At 33.4% G+C, this 20,413-nt stretch overlaps 1 protein-coding gene across 2 annotated transcripts in view; it reads right to left on the bottom strand.

The window, feature by feature from the left end:
• Positions 1–1,685: 1,685 nt before the first annotated feature.
• Positions 1,686–20,413, bottom strand: part of LOC143064306 (serine hydroxymethyltransferase, mitochondrial-like) — a 39,280-nt gene continuing 20,552 nt past the window's right edge. For both annotated transcript variants that reach the window (XM_076237045.1, XM_076237046.1), the window contains 4 exons: positions 17,019–17,118; positions 15,545–15,700; positions 14,291–14,398; positions 1,686–4,731 (listed from right to left, as the gene is read on the bottom strand). In XM_076237045.1, coding sequence (XP_076093160.1) covers positions 4,604–4,731; positions 14,291–14,398; positions 15,545–15,700; positions 17,019–17,118 — 492 coding nt within the window. In that variant the 3' untranslated portion in view covers positions 1,686–4,603. The remainder of the gene's footprint in view (positions 4,732–14,290; positions 14,399–15,544; positions 15,701–17,018; positions 17,119–20,413) is intronic.

Below are 20,413 nucleotides of genomic sequence, written 5' to 3'. Positions count from 1 at the left end.
ACCAAGAAAATACTGAATTGACCAATGGACCATGAAAATGAGGTCATTGTCAGATGAACGATGCCAGGCAAACATGTACAGCTTTCAATGAATACACACAACAGATTAAGTTGACCAATTGCTTATAATTAAAGAAAAACAGACCAAAACACAAATATTTAACACTGAGCAATGAACCCTGAAATGAGGTAAAGGTCAAATAAAACCTTCCAGACTGACAATTACATCATAAAATATTTCCATACACCAAATATAGTTGCATATAGTATTAGATAAAAATCAAAGTGCTTGTAAGTACTGAATGGTAAAGATTGCTTCAAGTTATCAGTTGGAAGTAAAATTAAATATTGCATTTGGTTGTAGTTGAGTTAACAGCAATTCTAGACTAAGGAAGAGAACTTGAATTTTTTACCTAAAACCCGAAACTAGAAAAAAAACACTAAACCATGAAAATGAGTCAGATGGCACCTGCCAGTTGGATATGCTCACCTTAACATCATTCCATTCACCAAATATAGTAGACCTATTGCATACAGTGTAAGAAAAATGGACAAAACAAAAACTTAACTATTACCTCTGAACCCATGAAAATAAGGTTAAGGTCAGTTGACACCTGCCAGTTGGACATGTACACCTTACAATCCTTCCATACAAGTATCTAAGATAGAAAGAAGAATATGTGGTGATTGCTGATGAGACAAATCTCCAAAAGAAAATGAATGACACAGAAATTAACAACTATAGGTTACCATACAGCCTACAACAATGAGCAAAGCCCATACTGCATAGTCCGCTATAATAGGCCCGAAACAACAGATGTTAAACAATTCAAACGAGAAAACTTGACCACCAAAACTTAACCTTGTTCACTGATCCATGAAATTAGGTTGAGGTTAAGTGAAAACTGTCTGATGGGGTTGAGGACCTTGCAAGGTATGCACATACCAAATATAGTTATCATATTACGAATAAGAGAGAAATGAAGATTACAAAAATAAAAAAAAAACTTTTTTTTCAAGTAGTCACTGAACCATTAAAATGAGGTCAAGGACAATGGTCATATGACAGACAGAAGCTTCGTAACATTAGGCATCTATATACAAAGTATGAAGTATCCAGGTCTTCCACCTTCTAAAATATAAAGCTTTTAAGAAGTTAGTTAAATGCTGCTTGATCCCCTTCTCTGTGGAGCTTTCTGCTACAACATTTGAAGGCTTGACAAAAACCAATTGGTTTCATTTGGACATAGGGTTTTAATGTCTAATGATATAAAATGTTTTTAAAACTATCTTCAGAGTTGTGAATTTAATGGAATTTTATGTGGCTTTCATACAAGTGAGATGATTGGCTAGTTATAAAACCAGGTTTAATTCATTTTGTACATAAGAAATGCCTGTACCATATTATGACAGTTGATTTCCTTTTTTTTAACGTGTTTAAGAAATAATTGATGCCAGCTATACTTTATTGTAGTTTTAACATGGGTAGGCATTATATTCGTGATTATTTTTGCCAGAGCGATAAAAGAGCTAACGGAAATAACAATATTACATCTTCAGGTAAAATTCACCAGCATATTATAAGTGATAACCCTTTGACAGAGATTTTTCAAGGCAAATAAAGGCATGCGTTTATCAATGCAACAGCAAAGATAGAGCTTTAAACCATTCTAAGATAAGAAGACAACCACATCAGATTTTTATTTCAGATATTCACAACTCCATCTAAAAAAAGATAAAATTCATATGAGGGTTAATAATTAAACACAAAAACCCCAAAATATATCTTAAATCATAAGTTAAGTAAACTGTGCACTTCAAAAGAGAAAGAATATTTCAAAGCAAAATAAGCACTACAAAGTTAAAAACCTGCCTTTAAAAAACACAATAAAACTTCAACTTCATTTTATAAATTTCCAAAATGATCTATTGGGTAGCAGAAAAAAAGAATTTATGTATTTCAATACTAACCAATAATAATTATTATTATGTAACATTGTGTATGTAGATAAAAAACAATAAATGTAATACATTGTACAATCTTAAGTACTAGTGTTATAAAATTATGTCCTCTCGGGCCATACCATATCACAAGATAGTATTTTGAAACTAATGAGCTAGGCATCATTTAGTTTTTGTTCAAATTGTCCTATTTCAAATAATTTTATGCACTGTTCTTTGAAATTTTAAGAACTTTTTTGTTGTTGTTCTGCAGTGGCAACTATCTTGGATGCAGGGCGGAGTTATTGAAGTAGACTATTGTATTCACAAGTTTTTTAAAGCTGAATTAAACAGTCAAAATCAGTAACTATTCAGAATATAATAACAAGTTTCTATTTAAAGTAAGGGTGGCCATATTAGACGGGAAGTAGAGGTTGTCTGATACAATTCCAACACGCTAATAAGACTTATCAAAATATGTGTGCAATACATGATCTTAAAATTATGTTATATATTTGATTTATAAAACATCTGTAACACAGCAAAATTAAGTCAAATCGTGAATGAATTTGAAATAACTGCAAATAAAACATCTGTAACACAGCAATCTCAGTTTTATCTTCAAACTGTCATGAGCACTTCACAAATAACACTATTAAAAGTAATAAATCAGACAAAATGTCTTACTCAAAAACATTTATCACTGATAAAAACAAATGCTATAAAACTTATATAAGTTATCTAATTATCTATAACTATCTGTCTATACATTCTATTATTTGACCTAAAACTACTAAAAATGCTGATTTTACCATGAATACATTTACATTAATGACCTCTCAATTATTTCTTCAAAATAACTAGTAATCTTGTCTTACAAAAATAGCAAAAATGTGCATTTAGAAAAAATGCATTTTCTATCATATTTGAAAATAAGAAGATATGACTGCCAAAATGCAATGAGGCAACTCTTCATCATTCTAAAATCAATGATGCTAATCTAGGAAGAATAAGTTTAATTTATTGAATTTGTTTTTGTTGGCTAATTAAAGAAATTATCAATCTGTTTATTGTTTTGCAGGGGTAAATAGGATAGTAAATGATGTATCAAAAAATTGGAATGTTAAGGGATAAGGTCTTTACAATGTTAATGATGTATGAACGTTTATGAGAAAACTTTTGTAAACGTCTTCACAGAAATAATGTAAACTAGATATTATATAAAACCATTACAGCTTTGCAACTTACCTCATTGAAAAATATATAAGTATAATACTGATTTTAATTTGATTTCAAATGTACAAACTGTTTTACAAAGTAGTACTCTAGATAAATAGATTTACAAAGTAATCACTGAGAAACAATTTAACAAATGATTTTAATGTGTATTTCATCCATTTAAGGTATGATATCATTTTAAACCATCCAACTTTTGAATTTCATAAATAAGTTTTTCTCAATGAATTTACTTCTTTTTTTTCCATATATAAATCAGAATGTAAAAATATACAGGATATTTATAAAATACACTTATCTCCTAACAAGTTTAAATCCCTCTAAAAAAGTTATATATATATGTTACAATAAAATGCTTTTATTGTTAGAGATTCTATGACATTTTAGTACATGTATGAGATAAATATCCTTTACAATAATTGAAGTTCCTATCAATTTCATAAAATATACTGTGAACTTGAAAGGAAACTCCACCGAAGGGCATGCAATAATCTATGTATCATGAGGTAGTCAAATATTTTGGCGCACATATGGGTGACAATCTTTTTACCTCTACCAAAAATCTTCAAGTAACTAGGATTCGACTGGCCTTATTTGTTATTTTTTAAATTAAACAATGAATGCAGTGAAAATTTGCACTCTTTTCAACTAACAAATATAAAAACAGGACACTGGATCTGTATTTCAATAAGTTTGAAATAAAATTATCTTATTTAATCAACATGAAATGATTTTTTTTCTGCTGAAGATATCATAAAATTGTGAATGGAAATAGGCAATGTGTCAAAGAGACAACAACCTGACCAAAGAGCAGAAAACATCCTAAGCCAAGGCCATCATGAATAATTGTCTCATTTATTTTCCAACTTTCTAACATTAGTTTAAACATTTTATTTTGGACAATCCTCATGATTTTTTATACAGGGACAAGCACCTATTCCACATTCCTATTTGTAATTTCAACAAATAAAATTGAACATTAAATAAAAAATACAATCTCATGTAATAAAACAATTAAAAATATGCCATTAACTGAATAAAGACAATATCCTCTCAAAATCTTAATTCAGTATCATAAACAAATGTAAAATTAAAATAACTAATGATGTAAAAAACAAACAGCTGCTTTTGTAATTATTAACTTGGCAGTAACATTTAACAGTGTATACATTTAATCACTTACAGAAACTTCTTATGGATGACCTTTTAAAGAATTATTACCGGTACATGAAAATAAAAGAGCACCAATCAATGACTTTTTCCCTAAACTGAACAAAAAAAAAAAGTTTTAGTGACAATTATTGTATTAACAAATAACCTTAAAGAAAGAAATATTTTAAACCTTATACCATGCAATTGACACTTTTATTTTAACATCTCCATCTTAGTTCAGAAAGTCCAGTGGTTTGCTATTCTATGTTCTACAATTATCTATCTGTTAGACCTGGCATTGGGAAACCTTCAGCAAATTCCTCAACTTCAGATCTTAGAGAATCCAGCTGTTTAATGATGCCTGCATCACTTATTACAAATTCTTTAAATTCCTTTAATGTTTCTGAAATATAAAAAAAAATAAAAAAAATCATTTAACATATACTATTAAAGTCATATGAAATGGTGCCAATCATAATATTAATTAATATTGAACCAATGCATGAATATATAATAAACAAAATCCTCTGTGCAAATGTTTTACATTTATTGAGAATCCATAGCCTATAATTGACAAATAAAAAATCCATTCTGTGCTTGTTGATCAAGAACTTTAGCTGATAATTAAATTTTGGGTTTAGGTGATAAAAACTTTTCAATCATATTCTTGATAAACAATCAACACAGAACATAGAGCATGTAAAAAGTAAGTAAGATCAAAGAGAAGTGTTTGTTTTTCTGTTATTTCTGCTTTATTTTTAATGCATTCCCATTTGCTAAATGAAACTTTGTCATGGCAGTTTCTAAATTATATGGTGTATTATTTTTTTTCTTTCTGAAAAGCTTTAAAATCTTCCTTTCATATATGTTTTCTCATCTCTCATCAAGATTTTAAAAAAAACTACATCAGACATGTTTCAAAATATTATATATCACATCTTCACTCTCAGCAAAACATGTTTAATACCTTAAAAGGCGAAAAATGGTCTTTAAATAAATAATCTCAACACAAAAGATGTTCACCTCTGAAAGCAAAGACAGGGAGCATATCATCAATGGATAAAGTATGCATAAAACTAAAATACCAATCAAAGTGCTTGTAAGAGCAGAAGGAAAAAAATAACCTTAATTTATCAGTCGGAAGTAAAATTCAATATTGCATTGTCAATATAGCATTGGTTGTAGTTGATTCAGCTCTGGACAATGGTAGATAACTCCAATTTTTAAAGATGATTTGAACAATGACATCATTTATATTTTTAGAACGGATATTAGATTCCTGCAACTTGCAGAAGTAATGTAATTTTCTTGACAGGTGTAACATCTTTTTGTGACTTTTATATCTGAGCATATATTACATTGAAACATTTCTGGAAATGTTATGATCAATGCACTTTATAAAATAAGTAGTGATAAGCCTTGGAAGATTTAGATATCAAGTCAGGGCTATTCCATTTAAACATAGCTCAACCCCAAGGAAATGAATTTATCAAAGTTGGTCAAAATCGAACATGTAAAATGTTGTTTGTTTATAGTTAACACGTGTTTAGTTAATTATAGTAAGGTCGGTTCGATTGGAATATTGAGTTCATGCACGAGTGAACTCATGTGGTTTAAAGTCATTCGAGCCATTGCAGTCAAAGTGTACAGTAGCATTTTATTAGTTTCTCTTCAACTTATACTTTTCGTAATATGGCAAGTTCTGAACGTGAAGAAAGTCACCTCTATGACATTATGATACTGACATAACAGATAGACCCATGTTAACCAAAGTTGCAGACATCACCTTTGAACATTTTTTTTTTTTTTTTTTAAGCGGTACAAGTGTATTACGATTGCTGTCACCAACAGGATGGGATACATGCAGTCAAAGAATACCTGTCAGACGAGCTTACTTAGGTTTCCGATGATGAGAAGAAGATTAGGTCCGCTGTAACACGGACCTTGACGCACCAAGTAGAACAAGTAACAAGAGCGTTTTAAAGATCAAGGTGATAAGTATTGTTTACCTCATCATATTGAATATAAAATTTTATTATATAAAATGAATATTTAGATACAATTCAGTACATGTCATTTGAATATGAAAAATAATCCCTCTTCATGATCTGTTTAGGGAAATGAGAAGAACATATATATTTGAAAGATAATGATACACATTCATTCGTTTTAGACAGGATTCTATACCGTTTATCACGATTCAACCAGTTATACTGCTATATTTAAAAAGAACTATATAAAAATGCTGAATTTGTTTCAGAAGCTTATCCAGAGAAAGGATTTATAAAGGGGATAAATTTTTACCTACTTGTAGTTAACAACACGTTTGTGAATAAAAAATTCAGTTCTTCTTTTCATGGTATCCAGTTCAGTATACATTAGATTTTTAATGAGTACTAACTATTAAAAAAGTTAAAAAAGGATAAAAAGATATCTGACATGTGCAGCAGAAAAAATATATAGTTAACATGAGCTTTACTTAAAATATAATACAGTACCAAAGAGTTTCAATTTGTTTATTGTTGTCTAATTTACCACCGGGAGATTTCCTCTAGGTTAAGTACTTTTTGAGTAACTATTTGTCTTAAATGCTGGGCTGATTGATTGTTAAATCTACTGATAGTTATATTAAGGCACTGGGCTATTAACAAATTAATCCACTGGACAGGTTGTATTTGAAGCCGCTGGACTAGTTGTTAGTGAAGCCACTGGACATGTCGTAATATAAGCAACTTGGCTGATAGTTATTCAAACCGCTGGACATGTTATTGAAACTACTTGGCGGGTTTTATTGAAGCCACTATTCGTGTTGTTATTGAAGACCTTGTACAAATTGTAATTAAAACTACTGGGCTGATGAATAATTAAGCGTCTGGGCATGTTGTTATTGACACCACTGGGTGTGTTGTTATTGACGCCACTGGGCGTGTTATTATTGACTCCTCTTGGCGTGTTATTGGCGTCACTGGGCGTGTTGTTATTGACGTCACTGGGCTAATTATTGACACCACTGGGTGTGTTGTTATTGACGCCACTGGGTGAGTTATTATTGACACCACTGGGCGAGTTGTTATTGACACCACTGGGCGTGTTGTTATTGATGCCACTGGGCGAGTTATTATTAACGCCACTGGGCGTGTTGTTATTGACGCCACTGGGCGTGTTGCTATTGACGCCACTGGGCGTGATGTTATTGACGCCACTGGACAGGTTGTTATTGACGCCACCGGGCGTGTTGTTATCAAAGCTACTGGGCAGGTTGACATTGAAGCCATTTGGCAAGATGCTGTTGAAGCCACTGGGTAGGTTGTTATTGGCGCCTCTTGGCGTGTTATTGACGCCACTGGGCGTGTTGTTATTGACACCAATGGGCGAGTTGTTATTGACGCCACTGGGCGTGTTGTTATTGACGCCACTGGACAGGTTGTTATTGACGCAACTGGGTGTGTTGTTATTAAAGCCACTGGGCAGGTTGACATTGAAGCCACTGGGCAAGATGCTGTTAAAGCCACTGAGTAGGTTGTTATTGACGCCTCTTGGCGTGTTATTGACGCTTCTTAGCGTGTTATTGACGCCACTGGGCGTGTTGTAATTGACACCACTGGGCGAGTTATTATTGACGCCACTGGGTGTGTTATTGACGCCACTGGGCGTGATGTTATTAAAGCCACTGGGCATGTTGACATTGAAGCCACTGGGCAAGATGTTGTTGAAGACACTGGGCATGTTGTTATTCAAGCCATGGGCTAGAAGTTAGGCTAGAAGTTATCTAATCCATTAGGCACGTTGTTATTAATGCACTGGGTATGTTGTTATAGTAGCCACTAGGCAATTTGGTATTGAAGCCACTGAGCAGGTTGTGTGTTAAGCCACTGGGCAGGTTGTTAAAGACGCCACTTGGCAGGTTGGTATTGAAGATATTGGGCAGGTTGTTTGTTAAACCACTTGGCAAGTTGTTGTTGAAGACAGTTTGCTGGTTATTGTTGAAGCCACTGGACTGGTTGTTATTGATGCCGATGTACAGGTTGTTGTTGACGCAGCTGGGCGTGTTGTTATTGATGACACTATACAAGTTGTTATAAAAAGTCTCCACTGGGTATGTTGTTATCAAAGACACTGGGCATGTTGTTATTGACGCAATTGGCCAGGTGTTATTGAAGATACTGGACTTGTAGTTATTGAAGATTTTTGGGTACTTGTTGTTGAAGACACTGAGCTTGGTTTTGAGGACATTCGATTGGTAGATGTTGAAGACACTTGGCTTGGTGTTGAGGACATTGGGTTGGTAGATGTTGAAGACACTTGCAGTGACTTGGCTGCTTATTGTTGAAGCCTCTGGACAGGTTGTTATTACAAACACTTGGCTGGTAGTTATTCAAGACACTGGGCATGTTGATGTTGAAAACACTGGTTAGGTTGTTGTTGAAGACACTTGGCAGGTTTGTTGATGAAGCCTCTGTGTTTGTTATTGAAGACACTGCTGATTGTTGTTGAATACATTGGGCAGGTTGTTTAGTTATTGAAGACAATGGGCTTGTTATTGAAGAAACTGAGCTGGTTGTTGAAATTCTCGGCTGGTTGTTTTTGAAGACACTGGATCAGTTTTTGTATACGCCACTGGAGATGTTATTAAAGACACTGGGGTGGTTGTCGTTTAAAACAATGGGCAAGTTTAAATTAAAGGCACTTGGCTGGTTGTTGTTGAAGACACTGAATATGTTGTTATTGAAGACACTGGGCTGGTTGTTGTTATAAAACACTGGACAGGTTGTTATAACAGACACTGGGTTGGTTGTTGTTGGAGACACTGGGCAGGTGGCTTTTGATGAAGCAACTAGGCTGTCTATTATTAGGGTAACTTAGCATATTATTATTTAAGTCACTAGTGCGAATGATTAGACAATACGGAGTGTTATTGAAGCTATTAGGCCAAAAAAAAAAAAAAAATAGGTGTTCTGGTCGCCCGACCGACCCTAATTTTTTGGCGCCGACCCTAACTTTTTTTTCCCGGAAAAAAAAAAAAAAAAAAAAAAAAATCCGGATTTTTTTCGTTTTTTTCCGGAAACGGTTTTTGTTTAGTATAGCCTTTGAATGGCATCTTTTAAACGTTTGATTTCAAATAAAATTTTAACACAGTAAGCATTTGTGTGATACAGATTGAAGTCAAACAACGGCATGGTTTGAAAATTTTATAAGCTGGAAGTCCTGGCCAAGTCTTCTGCAACTTTTGAACATGGACTATTCATATCTTGTATACTTTATACAATGAACTGATGAAAATAACCTGAAAGAATAACAAACTGATTATAAAAATACACAAAAAACAACCGAAGCAGGCCAGTAAAAAAAAAAAAAAAATACCTACCTACCGACCCTAATTTTTTGGGGCATGCAACAGGAAACACACCTATTTTTTTTTTTGGCCTTTCAGACATGTATATTGGTATATTATTTAACAAAATAAATTTCTTTATTTTTTTTAAATTAAAGATGCTGACATACACCTTGATTAATATCTAATTAGGGCCCCGCCAAAGGCGGATCGCCCTATAGTGATCAGTCTGTCCGTCCGTCCGTCCATCCGTCCGTCCGTCCGTAACACTTTGTGTCCGCTCTATATCTAGAGAACCATTATGATTTCATACTTTATACTTTACATGTTTATTAACCACCACCAGAGGGCGTGTCATGATGTATGTACAACTTCCTAGGTCAAAGGTCAAGGTAAAAAAAACTTTGGTTTCAGTTGACAACCCTGTGTCCTGTGGTGAAGATCGTGTCCGCTCTATATCTTGAGAACCGTTATGATTTCAAAGTTTATACTTGACATGTATATGAACCAACACCAGAGGGTGTGTCATAATTTATGAACGACTGCCTAGGGCAAAGTTCAAGGTCAAAAACTTTGGTTTCAGTTGACAACCCCATGTCCTATGGTAAAGATTGTGTCCGCTCTATATCTTGAGAACCGTTATCATTTTAAAGTTTATACCTGAAATGTAAATAAACCAACACCAAAGGGTGTGTCATAATTTATGTGCAACTTCCTAGGTCAAAGGTCAAGGTCAAAAACTTTGGTTTCAGTTGACAACCCCATGTCCTATGGTAAAGATCGTGTCCGCTCTATATCTTGAGAACCGTTATCATTTCAAAGTTTATACTTGACATGTTTATAAACCAACACCAAAGGGTGTGTCATAATTTATTTACAACTTCCTAGGTCAAAGGTCAAGGTCAAAAACTTTGATTTCAGTTGACAAACCCATGTCCTATGGTAAAGATACAATTTTTTAATGCACATTATTCACAGCGGGGCCCACAGAGATGGCTCCCATCTCAATGATATCTAGTTAGAATAACATTCACCAAGTAGTCAAATGTTCATAAGTTTCGAAATGATTCGTCTCTCGTATACAAGAGCCGCCAGTGCTCTGATAAGATTTTTCTAAAGCATAACTGCTTAAAATCGGACAGAGGAAAGGATGGTTACGTTAGAGAAGACTTTCCAGCACAGTTATCTGTTCATCGAAATTAAGAAATTAAAATAACTATTCAATGCTATTTCCCGTTCTTTGTGTTTCGAGAGCACTTGTCTCTGCAAGTGGCGTCTCCCATGTAAGAGTTTGTGGTTATTTGATAAATATTTTATGTTCGTTTGAGTTTACGAATTAGAATTTAAATGTATTTATCAAAGTTGGTCAAAATCGAACATGTAAAATGTTGTTTGTTTATAGTTAACACGTGTTTGGTTAATTATAGTAAGGTCGGTTCGATTGGAATATTGAGTTCATGCACGAGTGAACTCATGTGGTTTAAAGTCATTCGAGCCATTGCAGTCAAAGTGTACAGTAGCATTTTGCAAAATAAATAATATTATTAATCATATTATTTATTTTCAGATTTGTGGACCACAAGTATGGGGAACCAGTACAGGCTGCTTAATAGCTATATATTTATATGAACTTTCAACAATATTATACTCATATTTATAATAAAATGTGCGCTTGTCTCTGCAAGTGGCGTCTCCCATGTAAGAGTTTGTGGTTATTTGATAAATATTTTATGTTCGTTTGAGTTTACGAATTAGAATTTAAGGCACCTGAAATTTCAAGGTACCCCCCATAGAAGAGATATTTTTCAAGTTCGGCAATGGTAGAGAAGTGTTTTTTTCTGTTCCACCACCACCAATAGAAGTGGGTTTTTTTTACATGCAGACACCTCCTACAGAAGCAATTTTTTTCTTTATAATTTACTACCACCAACAGAAGCAAATTTAAAATTCTTAATTTTTTTTTATAAAGGCAAAATTGGAGGGTATCAAAATTAGTTTAATTTTGAGATGAGGAAGTTTTTTTTTTACAACAATCGCTGTCAGAAACCTTTTGCTGGGTATATCATGTTGTTTTGTTATATATCGTCGCTGTTATGCAAAAACCTCGTATCTAAGGTTTTGATAATTTTACACCAGGCAGTAAAAACTGAAATCTTTTTATCGATTATTTAGAATTAGATATGTATGTTCCACTGTATGCAAAAATATCTGACCTTCTAACCAATCAATTACCAAGACGAGCAAAAATTTCTGCACCTATATATTGTAATTTCAAAGCTTTTCATTATTTCTAAGCTATATTTGAACCTAAAATTGATAAAACTGTACCTGTTATAATGTCAGCTGCCGTGACATGTGTTTTTCTTTTGAGATACGATATTTTCGCACAACAAAATGTGTCATCAATCCGACTACACTTTTTCGTCACATGTCAGAATTCGGGTTAATGATTGGTTAGAAGATCAGATATTTTCGCATACAGTGGAAGATACATATTTAAATTCTAATTAATCGATAAAAAGATTTCCGCAAAAAATTGAGATACGAGATTTTTGCATAACAGCGACGATATACTGTATGTACCTATGTTTCTGGGATGTGGAATGGCATAATACACTGTCCGAATTGTGTGCAAGTCAAGGGTACAAGTTCACTATATTATTATTTTTTTCAGAGGAAAGGAAAAAGTTTCAAGATTCAATTTATGGGAAGAAGCAAAACATAAATTATTTTCAATTCTAACGACAGAATATTGCTGACATCTTAAACTACATTTTGTAAAATTATTTTGTCATTTTTTTTGTAAGGCAATACAAAGTATTCTGTTCAAATACTCCATGTATACCTGTATATTTTTGTTATCACTTGTTCAATGAATTTATGCAACTGTTTGCACATCATGATTGGATTTAATTGAGTTGTTTGTTAAAATCACATACCCCTGGTTGCAATCAGGGATGGATCAATGATTTGATGTTGGGGGCAATGGAAGGCTGATGGCTTCTAGGCCTAAAAATAAGGAAAATGGGCTAAAAAAGAAAAAAAATAGTGGAGGGGTGGGAGCACACATTTGTAAAAAGATATCCTGGTCCACCCCTGGCAAGCACACTGAGGTTTGATAATAAATATTCATAACTTGAACTTTTAATCAGTATTAAGGCAGTCTTTCAATAGATCTTAAAGTTATGCATCTTAAAATTTCTACTTGCAAGGTTCACAATCATATATAACTGAAGCAGCTGTGAATGTGTAAATTGAACTTTGACCTTGAAAATCAAAGAGATTGCTACGTATATTTGTGTTAAATAAAAATCTTGGAATGTTGCAGGAAATTTATCAAAATTTGCATTTATTTTTTTGAAACCAAATTGCCTGTAGATTGCTATTTAGGCCTAAAAAAAAATAATGTTGTGTTTCCGATCACCCCCTTGAAATTTTGAAGGGACGGTAGGTAGGGATTTTTTTTTTTTCCTCCGTGAAATGGTCACACTTTCCGCGTTGAACATTGAATAGGACGCGTTGTGTTGCCATGTTCAAACACTGACAAACGAAAATAACTACTGCGCATGCTCCCGCATATATAATTAGCCAAGAAGATTCCACTTTCCAGTACATTCAAAAAATAAGCCTCGAGTTTAAAATTAGCGTTGTTTTCTTTTGGGGCAATAAAAAGATCGAGGGACTTAAATTTTTTTATTTTCTTTCAGAAAAAACAGTCGGTAGGTATACAAATTTTTTTTTTTTCCCACATCGGCTTTAAAAACTTTTGAGTCGGGGGTCTGAAGGACGGTCGGTCGGGTGACCGGAAACACAACATTTTTTTTTTTAGGCCTAACATATACTTAGTCTGAAAATATATGGTTGCTAGGTACTTTTGTGTTAATAACAGGTCTGAGAGCGTTGCAGGAAATTTATCAAAATTGGCATTTCACTTTTTAGCTCACCTTTCCTAAAGGCAACACAAGGAACTCTATAATATGACAATTATTTTCACTTCAGTATAATAATGGGTGTCCAACAAATATGAAGTAAATATTTTATTATTTATCATTTTGTTGCAACAAATGATACATGTAAGGCCAAAATTAAAAAAAAAATGTTTGTTTGCAGTAGCCTGTCCGAGCCGATTGAGAGCCTCCCCACTGTGAAATTTTTATTGAAAAAAATCGTAATTTTTTATGATTTCCGGATTTTTTTCGTTTCTTTTCGGTATCCGGTTGCCTTTTTCTCTTCTACTTCAATCCCGGTCGCAAATGTGCTTTGAACATAAACCTGGATTCCTGCGTATACACATGGTTCAAAGCGGTAAACTGATTCGGATGTCAGATGTTTTGGTTTGGCTGAAATTGTCAAACAAACGCAAAAAAAACACAAATGATTCTCTCACCACTCATAAAACAGCCCCCCCCCCCCAGAGAAGCATTTTCATTCAAGCTAACAATATCCATGTAGAGATGCATTTTTTATTAATACACACACCTGGATAGAAGCAATTTATTTCAGACAACAGCCAGGGATAGATTTTTTTTCTTTGCCGTCCGTGGGTATGAGCTATGTTTAAATGGAATAGCCCTCAGTAACTTAGGGTATTGATTGCATAAACTTTACCCCAAAACTGTTATAGACTCACTTGTATGTTTCTGTGCATCCAAACATATATGAACTCCACGATCTAGGTATTCCATTACTTTTTTGAAATCAGCTTCTTTTAATCCACGGGATGTTAGAGATGGTGCACCTAAAAAAGAAATAGTCTTCTGTATAAGAATAAAGAAATTACTGCTCTAAACAAATCTGTCACTTAGACAAATAATTATTCATTGACTAACACAGGTATTAACTTATCAGTAGAATTCCTTGCATAAATTGAAATATCTTTAAATTGGTGGAATACCATTTGACTCTTGTCTATGCAGGCTTGGATAACTAAATAAATTATCTCCTAAGGTATAAGAGATGCAGATAATGTCCCCATTGTAATAAACCTTCATTTTTTGGGCCTCTTATAGATTGCTGTTCAGTGTGAGTCAAGTCTTTGTGTTGACGACCGTACTTGGACCTATAGTGGTATACTTTTACAAATTGTGACTTGGATGGAGAGTTGCATCATTGGCACTCATAACACCTCTTCTTGTATCTACTTTCAAATTCTTTTTAAAACTACATGATTAATGTGAGAATTCTTTTTTTAGTGCAAATATAAAATTGTATAGTGTAGGTTTGATTGGTTCAAATAAAGGAGCAATTGTTGATGAAAGTGTAAATACAAGATACACAAATGATAGGTGATTCCTATTAATTAAGTTATATGTACTTAAAATAAATGACTTTAGAAGAATTGAATTAAAATTGTCTCATTATTAATCAAAGCTTATCAATTTTTTTTAGTGAACATGAAACATGATTAATCTATTGATGGATGCCTCATATCCAGCTGCAAATATGACATGCTTTCAGAGCTGTAGAAGTGTGATATGATCATTAACCTGGCTTGGCACTGGACTAACAGCTGAACTATATTTACAACATGGTAGATTGAAAGTTAACAGAACACAGAAATACAACTCAGTAACAAGAGCTCCTACCAGGACATATCTATAATTCTGAGAACCAAAAGTTGTCCTTTCTCCACAATACTATCTGCTTAGTGAGGATCTAGCATTGCTAATTTTAAAGTCTTTAGTTTGACCTTGCCAGGTATAAAACTTATAACTGCACATACACATGAAAATTAAGCTCATGTGAATTTTACATGAATTGTGAGTGAAATGTCCCTGTGTATTCTAGATAATCATACTACCACAAGACCCATAATATAGTAAAATGAAACACACAGTACATAAACTTTCAGGCTCTTTTTTCCCCCGATCATGCCTTTACTCACCTAATCGTAGACCACCTGGAGTAACAGCACTCTTGTCACCAGCACATGTGTTCTTATTTACTGAGATTTCTACCAGTTCTAGAACTCTATCTACTCTTGATCCATCTGTTCCTTTAGGTCTAAGATCTACTAATACTAGATGATTATCGGTTCCACCTAAATAAGAAATAAAAGTATGCTACATTACATTATTAAATCAAACATTATTAATTACCTTCTTTCTAAATTTCTTTTAGATATTAGTGCTAGTAAAACATATTACAATGGGTGTATTCTGTCCCTTCTTGACAGGTACTGATTCTTCTTTGGAATTTACTAACATACAAAATGTGTAAAGGGCAAAGATATTGATCTTTGAAACAAAGTATCAAGAAAACTTGACACAGTCCAGATAAGTTCATAACAGGTTTTACATTTCTTTTTCTTCTTGCATGCAAATTGAGCCCTTTGAGCCTTTCTCATGATAAACAGAACCATTTGATTGTTAATTGATCGTGTGTAAGCATCTGTTTTGGGATACATTTTTATGAGGAGCTCTGGCTCAACAAAGATAAATTATTGTACTTATTAGTGTTCACTTACTTTAAATAAAGAATTCAATCTTATAATTATTATCATTGCACACTCAACTAAATACAATAAGCCTGTTATCAAAGTGATTGTCCAAATGATCATACCATTAGAGGTGATGAAAATTTATGTGTAAAATGTTCATTAGTCAGTAAGAAACAAGAAGTTATGGTTCAAGGTCTCAAAGTCAGACTTCCAAGATACATTCATTTATCAAATAACTACAAATGTGTGTTTTAGATGGATGTCCACAAGAACACAGCCTGATCAGATTTACTGGATTCAAAACCCTGATTTTACCACTTACAAATTTGAGTTGTTTCCCCTTGATTGCAGGGTTCTCACTCAGAAAAGTCTAAGAATCCTGCATTCATGAATCCTCATTTTCAAAACAGGTGAGTTTAAAGATGAAATACCATTCTAAAATAATGTATCAACTGAGTACATTTATATCATAAGTTAAAAATAATCAAATTTGATGTCATTTCCTTGCTATTTTTGTCATGGTGAATGAAATATCAATAAAATTTCATCTTCTCACTATTAGGCTTGCCATGGCCAAAAATGACAAGCCCATAGACCTTACTTTAAAAACAACTTCACTTCAAAAAACCTAAGTGAGAACCGTTTGATTGGTTTAACCTTGACCCTCCTAAGGTAAAAAACTTTGGTTGACTCAAACTTTTATTACTGTTCTGCCATTTTCATGATAACAAGAAAAACTGCAAAACGTGTTATAAACCTAGTAAAGGTGGGGTAGATACTTGCATGCCTCACTCTAAATAATTTATTGAGCCCAATAAAAGATACCGATTACAAATCAGAAACAAAGAGTTACTTTCTGCTACAGGTTCTTCCCTTTCAGAGATATAAAATACTCCCTTCTTGTGTATTAACTACATACCTGATACAACATCATAACCTTTCTTCAAAAGTTCGGCTGCCATTATCTGAGCATTCTTCACAACCTGTTTCTGATATTCTACAAATTCCCCAGTCATTGCCTATAATGGTATAAATCTACATATACTATGTAACTTTTAATAATGGAAAACTAATCCATTTCTTTTAAGATTTACCATGTTTGACTCTTATAAAAAAATTGGTACAATCTCTATTACATTTGTAATAAATAATTGTATAATAAATAAAAACAAATTGCATGTGTAGTTTACTAGCTCAAACTCCAATTGTTTGATATAAACAATAAGAATCATTGGTAGTACATCATTTTGAAGGTTTTACAGATATTATTTACAATCTGGATCTACATCTCTATCATGTGTTTAAAACCTTCCTTGTTCTAGTCACTGCAAAGAAGTCTTCCTTGTTTGTGCATTAGGTATTTAAATAAGAATGCATCAAAATGTGATGAAAAGAGTGAAACAATAACAGTGCTCTAGCTAGAAATCAAAAGGGGCAGGGTGCCAGTGGAGGGCAGGGCACTTTTTATGATAAGAAAAGGCACTGCTAATTTTTTTGTCTACGTTTCTGTGTGTATCACGAGTTAACGAATCTCTTTTTTTTTTACTGAATATGTTGTTTTTTTTAAATAAAGATGCATTTTAACTATAGTCTTTATTTCATTGTTTGTGTAGTTATGAATTATATAGTACATCTTCATCAACATATTATGTTTTTATAGTTTAACTTCACTCTACCCATTGTCGAAGATTTTATTTTTTATCTTTATAAGAATTTCAGCTTTTTATACGTAATATCTCTAAGTTTATGTGTATTACCATTTTATCAATGTTTAGAACATGGATTGCTAAAAGTATAATTATCAAACAGAAATTGCAATATATTTTTTTTAATATGTTCAAAGACAGTTAATATCCTTAAGGTAACATTATTATGTTATTATATATTCAATTGGTTCTTTATTCCTTTTTTTGATACTAGATAATATTTTTAGAGCACAAATTTGTAATAAGCTAAAACAGGGGAAGTAACTCCAAAAAATGATTTCCAACACGTTTGCGTTAATTAAAAACTGTGCTTGTCGCTAACAAGTTGAGATGGAAGGCATTTCTGTGAAGGCATAGTTTTATTTTGATGACTTAAATTCAATTCTAAAGTCATGAAAGTCTTCATTTATACACTCTTCCATTCGAAAATGCCGACCCAAGCTAAACACACTCGCTGACACATTCATCAAATGTATGACAAAAAGATACATTGTCCTAATTAAATGACCTAGATATTAACACCTTTGAAGTCTTTATCATTGTAATTGATTGTAATGACATGATTAACCTGGGGGCAATCACACAGGTGTCATATATGTAATTAACTTGGAGATCAGAAATCGATGAAACAAAAGGCAATTTTACCAAAACGGCACAAGAGAATTTTGGAAAAAGACGTCAGGGCAGAAGGGCACGGATGAAGGCACCCAGGGCAGGGCTGAGGGCACCCAGGGCGCGGCGCCCTTCTATTTTGGGCTAGCGAGACCACTGAATAATCCCTAAATACAATACATGTTCATGTTTTGAGACTAAGTGTTTGATAAGAAGTTTCTATTTATTTTCATTGTTCATTGATACTTCAACCAATACAAGTGGCTAAATTCTGTGGCATCTATTTATCTTGTTCAGAGTCGGCTAATGTGTCGGGCACAGGACGTTTGCGCATTTTTACCTGTAAAACGATAGGACATTTGCGCTTCAAATATTATGGACATTTGCGCTTTTAATTTTGATTCACCTGTATTAAATTGACCGGACATTTGTTGCGCTTTTTACCTATAGTCAACTACCTGTAATCTTAATGAGAAGTAATCATTACGTAAATAAATTTAACTTATATTTGCCATTAGTTAGTTCACATTTACACAGTGAACATGGATTTTAAAGTTATAGTGACTAGTAAAGAAAAAAAATGTATATGTCTTGATGGATTTTTGAAGGTTATCCTGTACAGACCTCAAAATTCGAAAATTTTCTTCAAGTCAACGACAGAGAAAATGGAATAATCATTTTTACATGTACAACCAATTTAGCATGCTTGTGTTATGTTGAAGAAATTTTTTGGGGCGGAACATTTAAATTTTGCCCTAAACTTTTTAAGCAGCTCTATACCATTCGTGGATTTAAAAATGGGAACTATATTCCCCTTGTATTTATTCTGTTGACTGGGAAGTCTGAAGAAATATATAATCATTATTTTACCAAGCTAGTTGAAGTTTGTGATGATAGAAATTTGACTTTGAAACCTAAGATGGTTCATGTTGACTTTGAAGACCGGGTTATGGTTGTTGTTAGAAATTTATATCCATCAGCCCTCTTGAAGTGCTGCCGTTTCCATCTGTCCCAAGCCTGGTGGAGAAAAAATCAAGCATTAGGACTCTCTAAAGAATACAAGGAATGTACAACAGTGAACTGAAGTGGGAAAATGGTTGCACACATTTTTCGGACTTTCTTTTCTTCCAGATTCAGATCAAACCTGCCGGTCCCAAGACCGGATAAAAGAGGAGGGAAGTCATAGATATATAAAAAAAAAAAGCGCAAATGTCCATTTTTAAAAAGCGCAAATGTCCTATGTTTTGAAGCGCAAGGGTCCACAAAAAAAAGCGTGAATGACCTATGAAAAAGCGCAAACGTCCCGTACCGAATGTATCATAATTATTACATTTACAGATCTATTAGGACAAACAAGTGAAACTGCGAGCTACTGCTCAATGATGATACCCCCGCCGCAAGTGGATAATATTAATAGTGTAAAAATATGCAAGTGTTCGGTAAACAGGAAGTTGTCGAGTGATGAATCTGAAAACGCATCACACGGTATAGCTGACTTATATAAATCCTGAAACCAAATTTCAGAAATCCTTGAATTGTAGTTCCTGAGAAAAATGTGACGAAAATTTTCAACTTGGCTATCATGTGTAAAATCAGACAAGTGTTCGGTAAACAGGAAGTTGTCAAGTGATGAATCTGAAAACGCATCACACGGTATGGCTGACATATATAAATGTTGATACCAAATTACAGAAAGGGTGGATGTGTTGTTCCTGAGAAAAATGTGACGAAAGTTTCATGGGACGGACTGACTGACGGACTGACAGACGGACGGACTGACAGACAGAGGTAAAACAGTATACCCCCCCTTTTTTAAAGCGGGGGTATAATAATAATTCTAATATGATGTTCTTCAAAGCTTTAAGTTCACACCCATGGTAAAACATGAATCAATTATATATATTAGCTGATTTGTTCCAAATTAATCCATTTTAAGATGCATTTTATGAATAAGATATATGAGGTCAATTGGAGTAAATGACATCTGTAAGAAACA

This window comes from Mytilus galloprovincialis, chromosome 2 (assembly GCF_965363235.1).
Source record: "Mytilus galloprovincialis chromosome 2, xbMytGall1.hap1.1, whole genome shotgun sequence".
In the NCBI taxonomy this organism is placed as follows: domain Eukaryota; kingdom Metazoa; phylum Mollusca; class Bivalvia; order Mytilida; family Mytilidae; genus Mytilus; species Mytilus galloprovincialis.
This window is presented reverse-complemented; position numbering and strand designations above follow the sequence as displayed.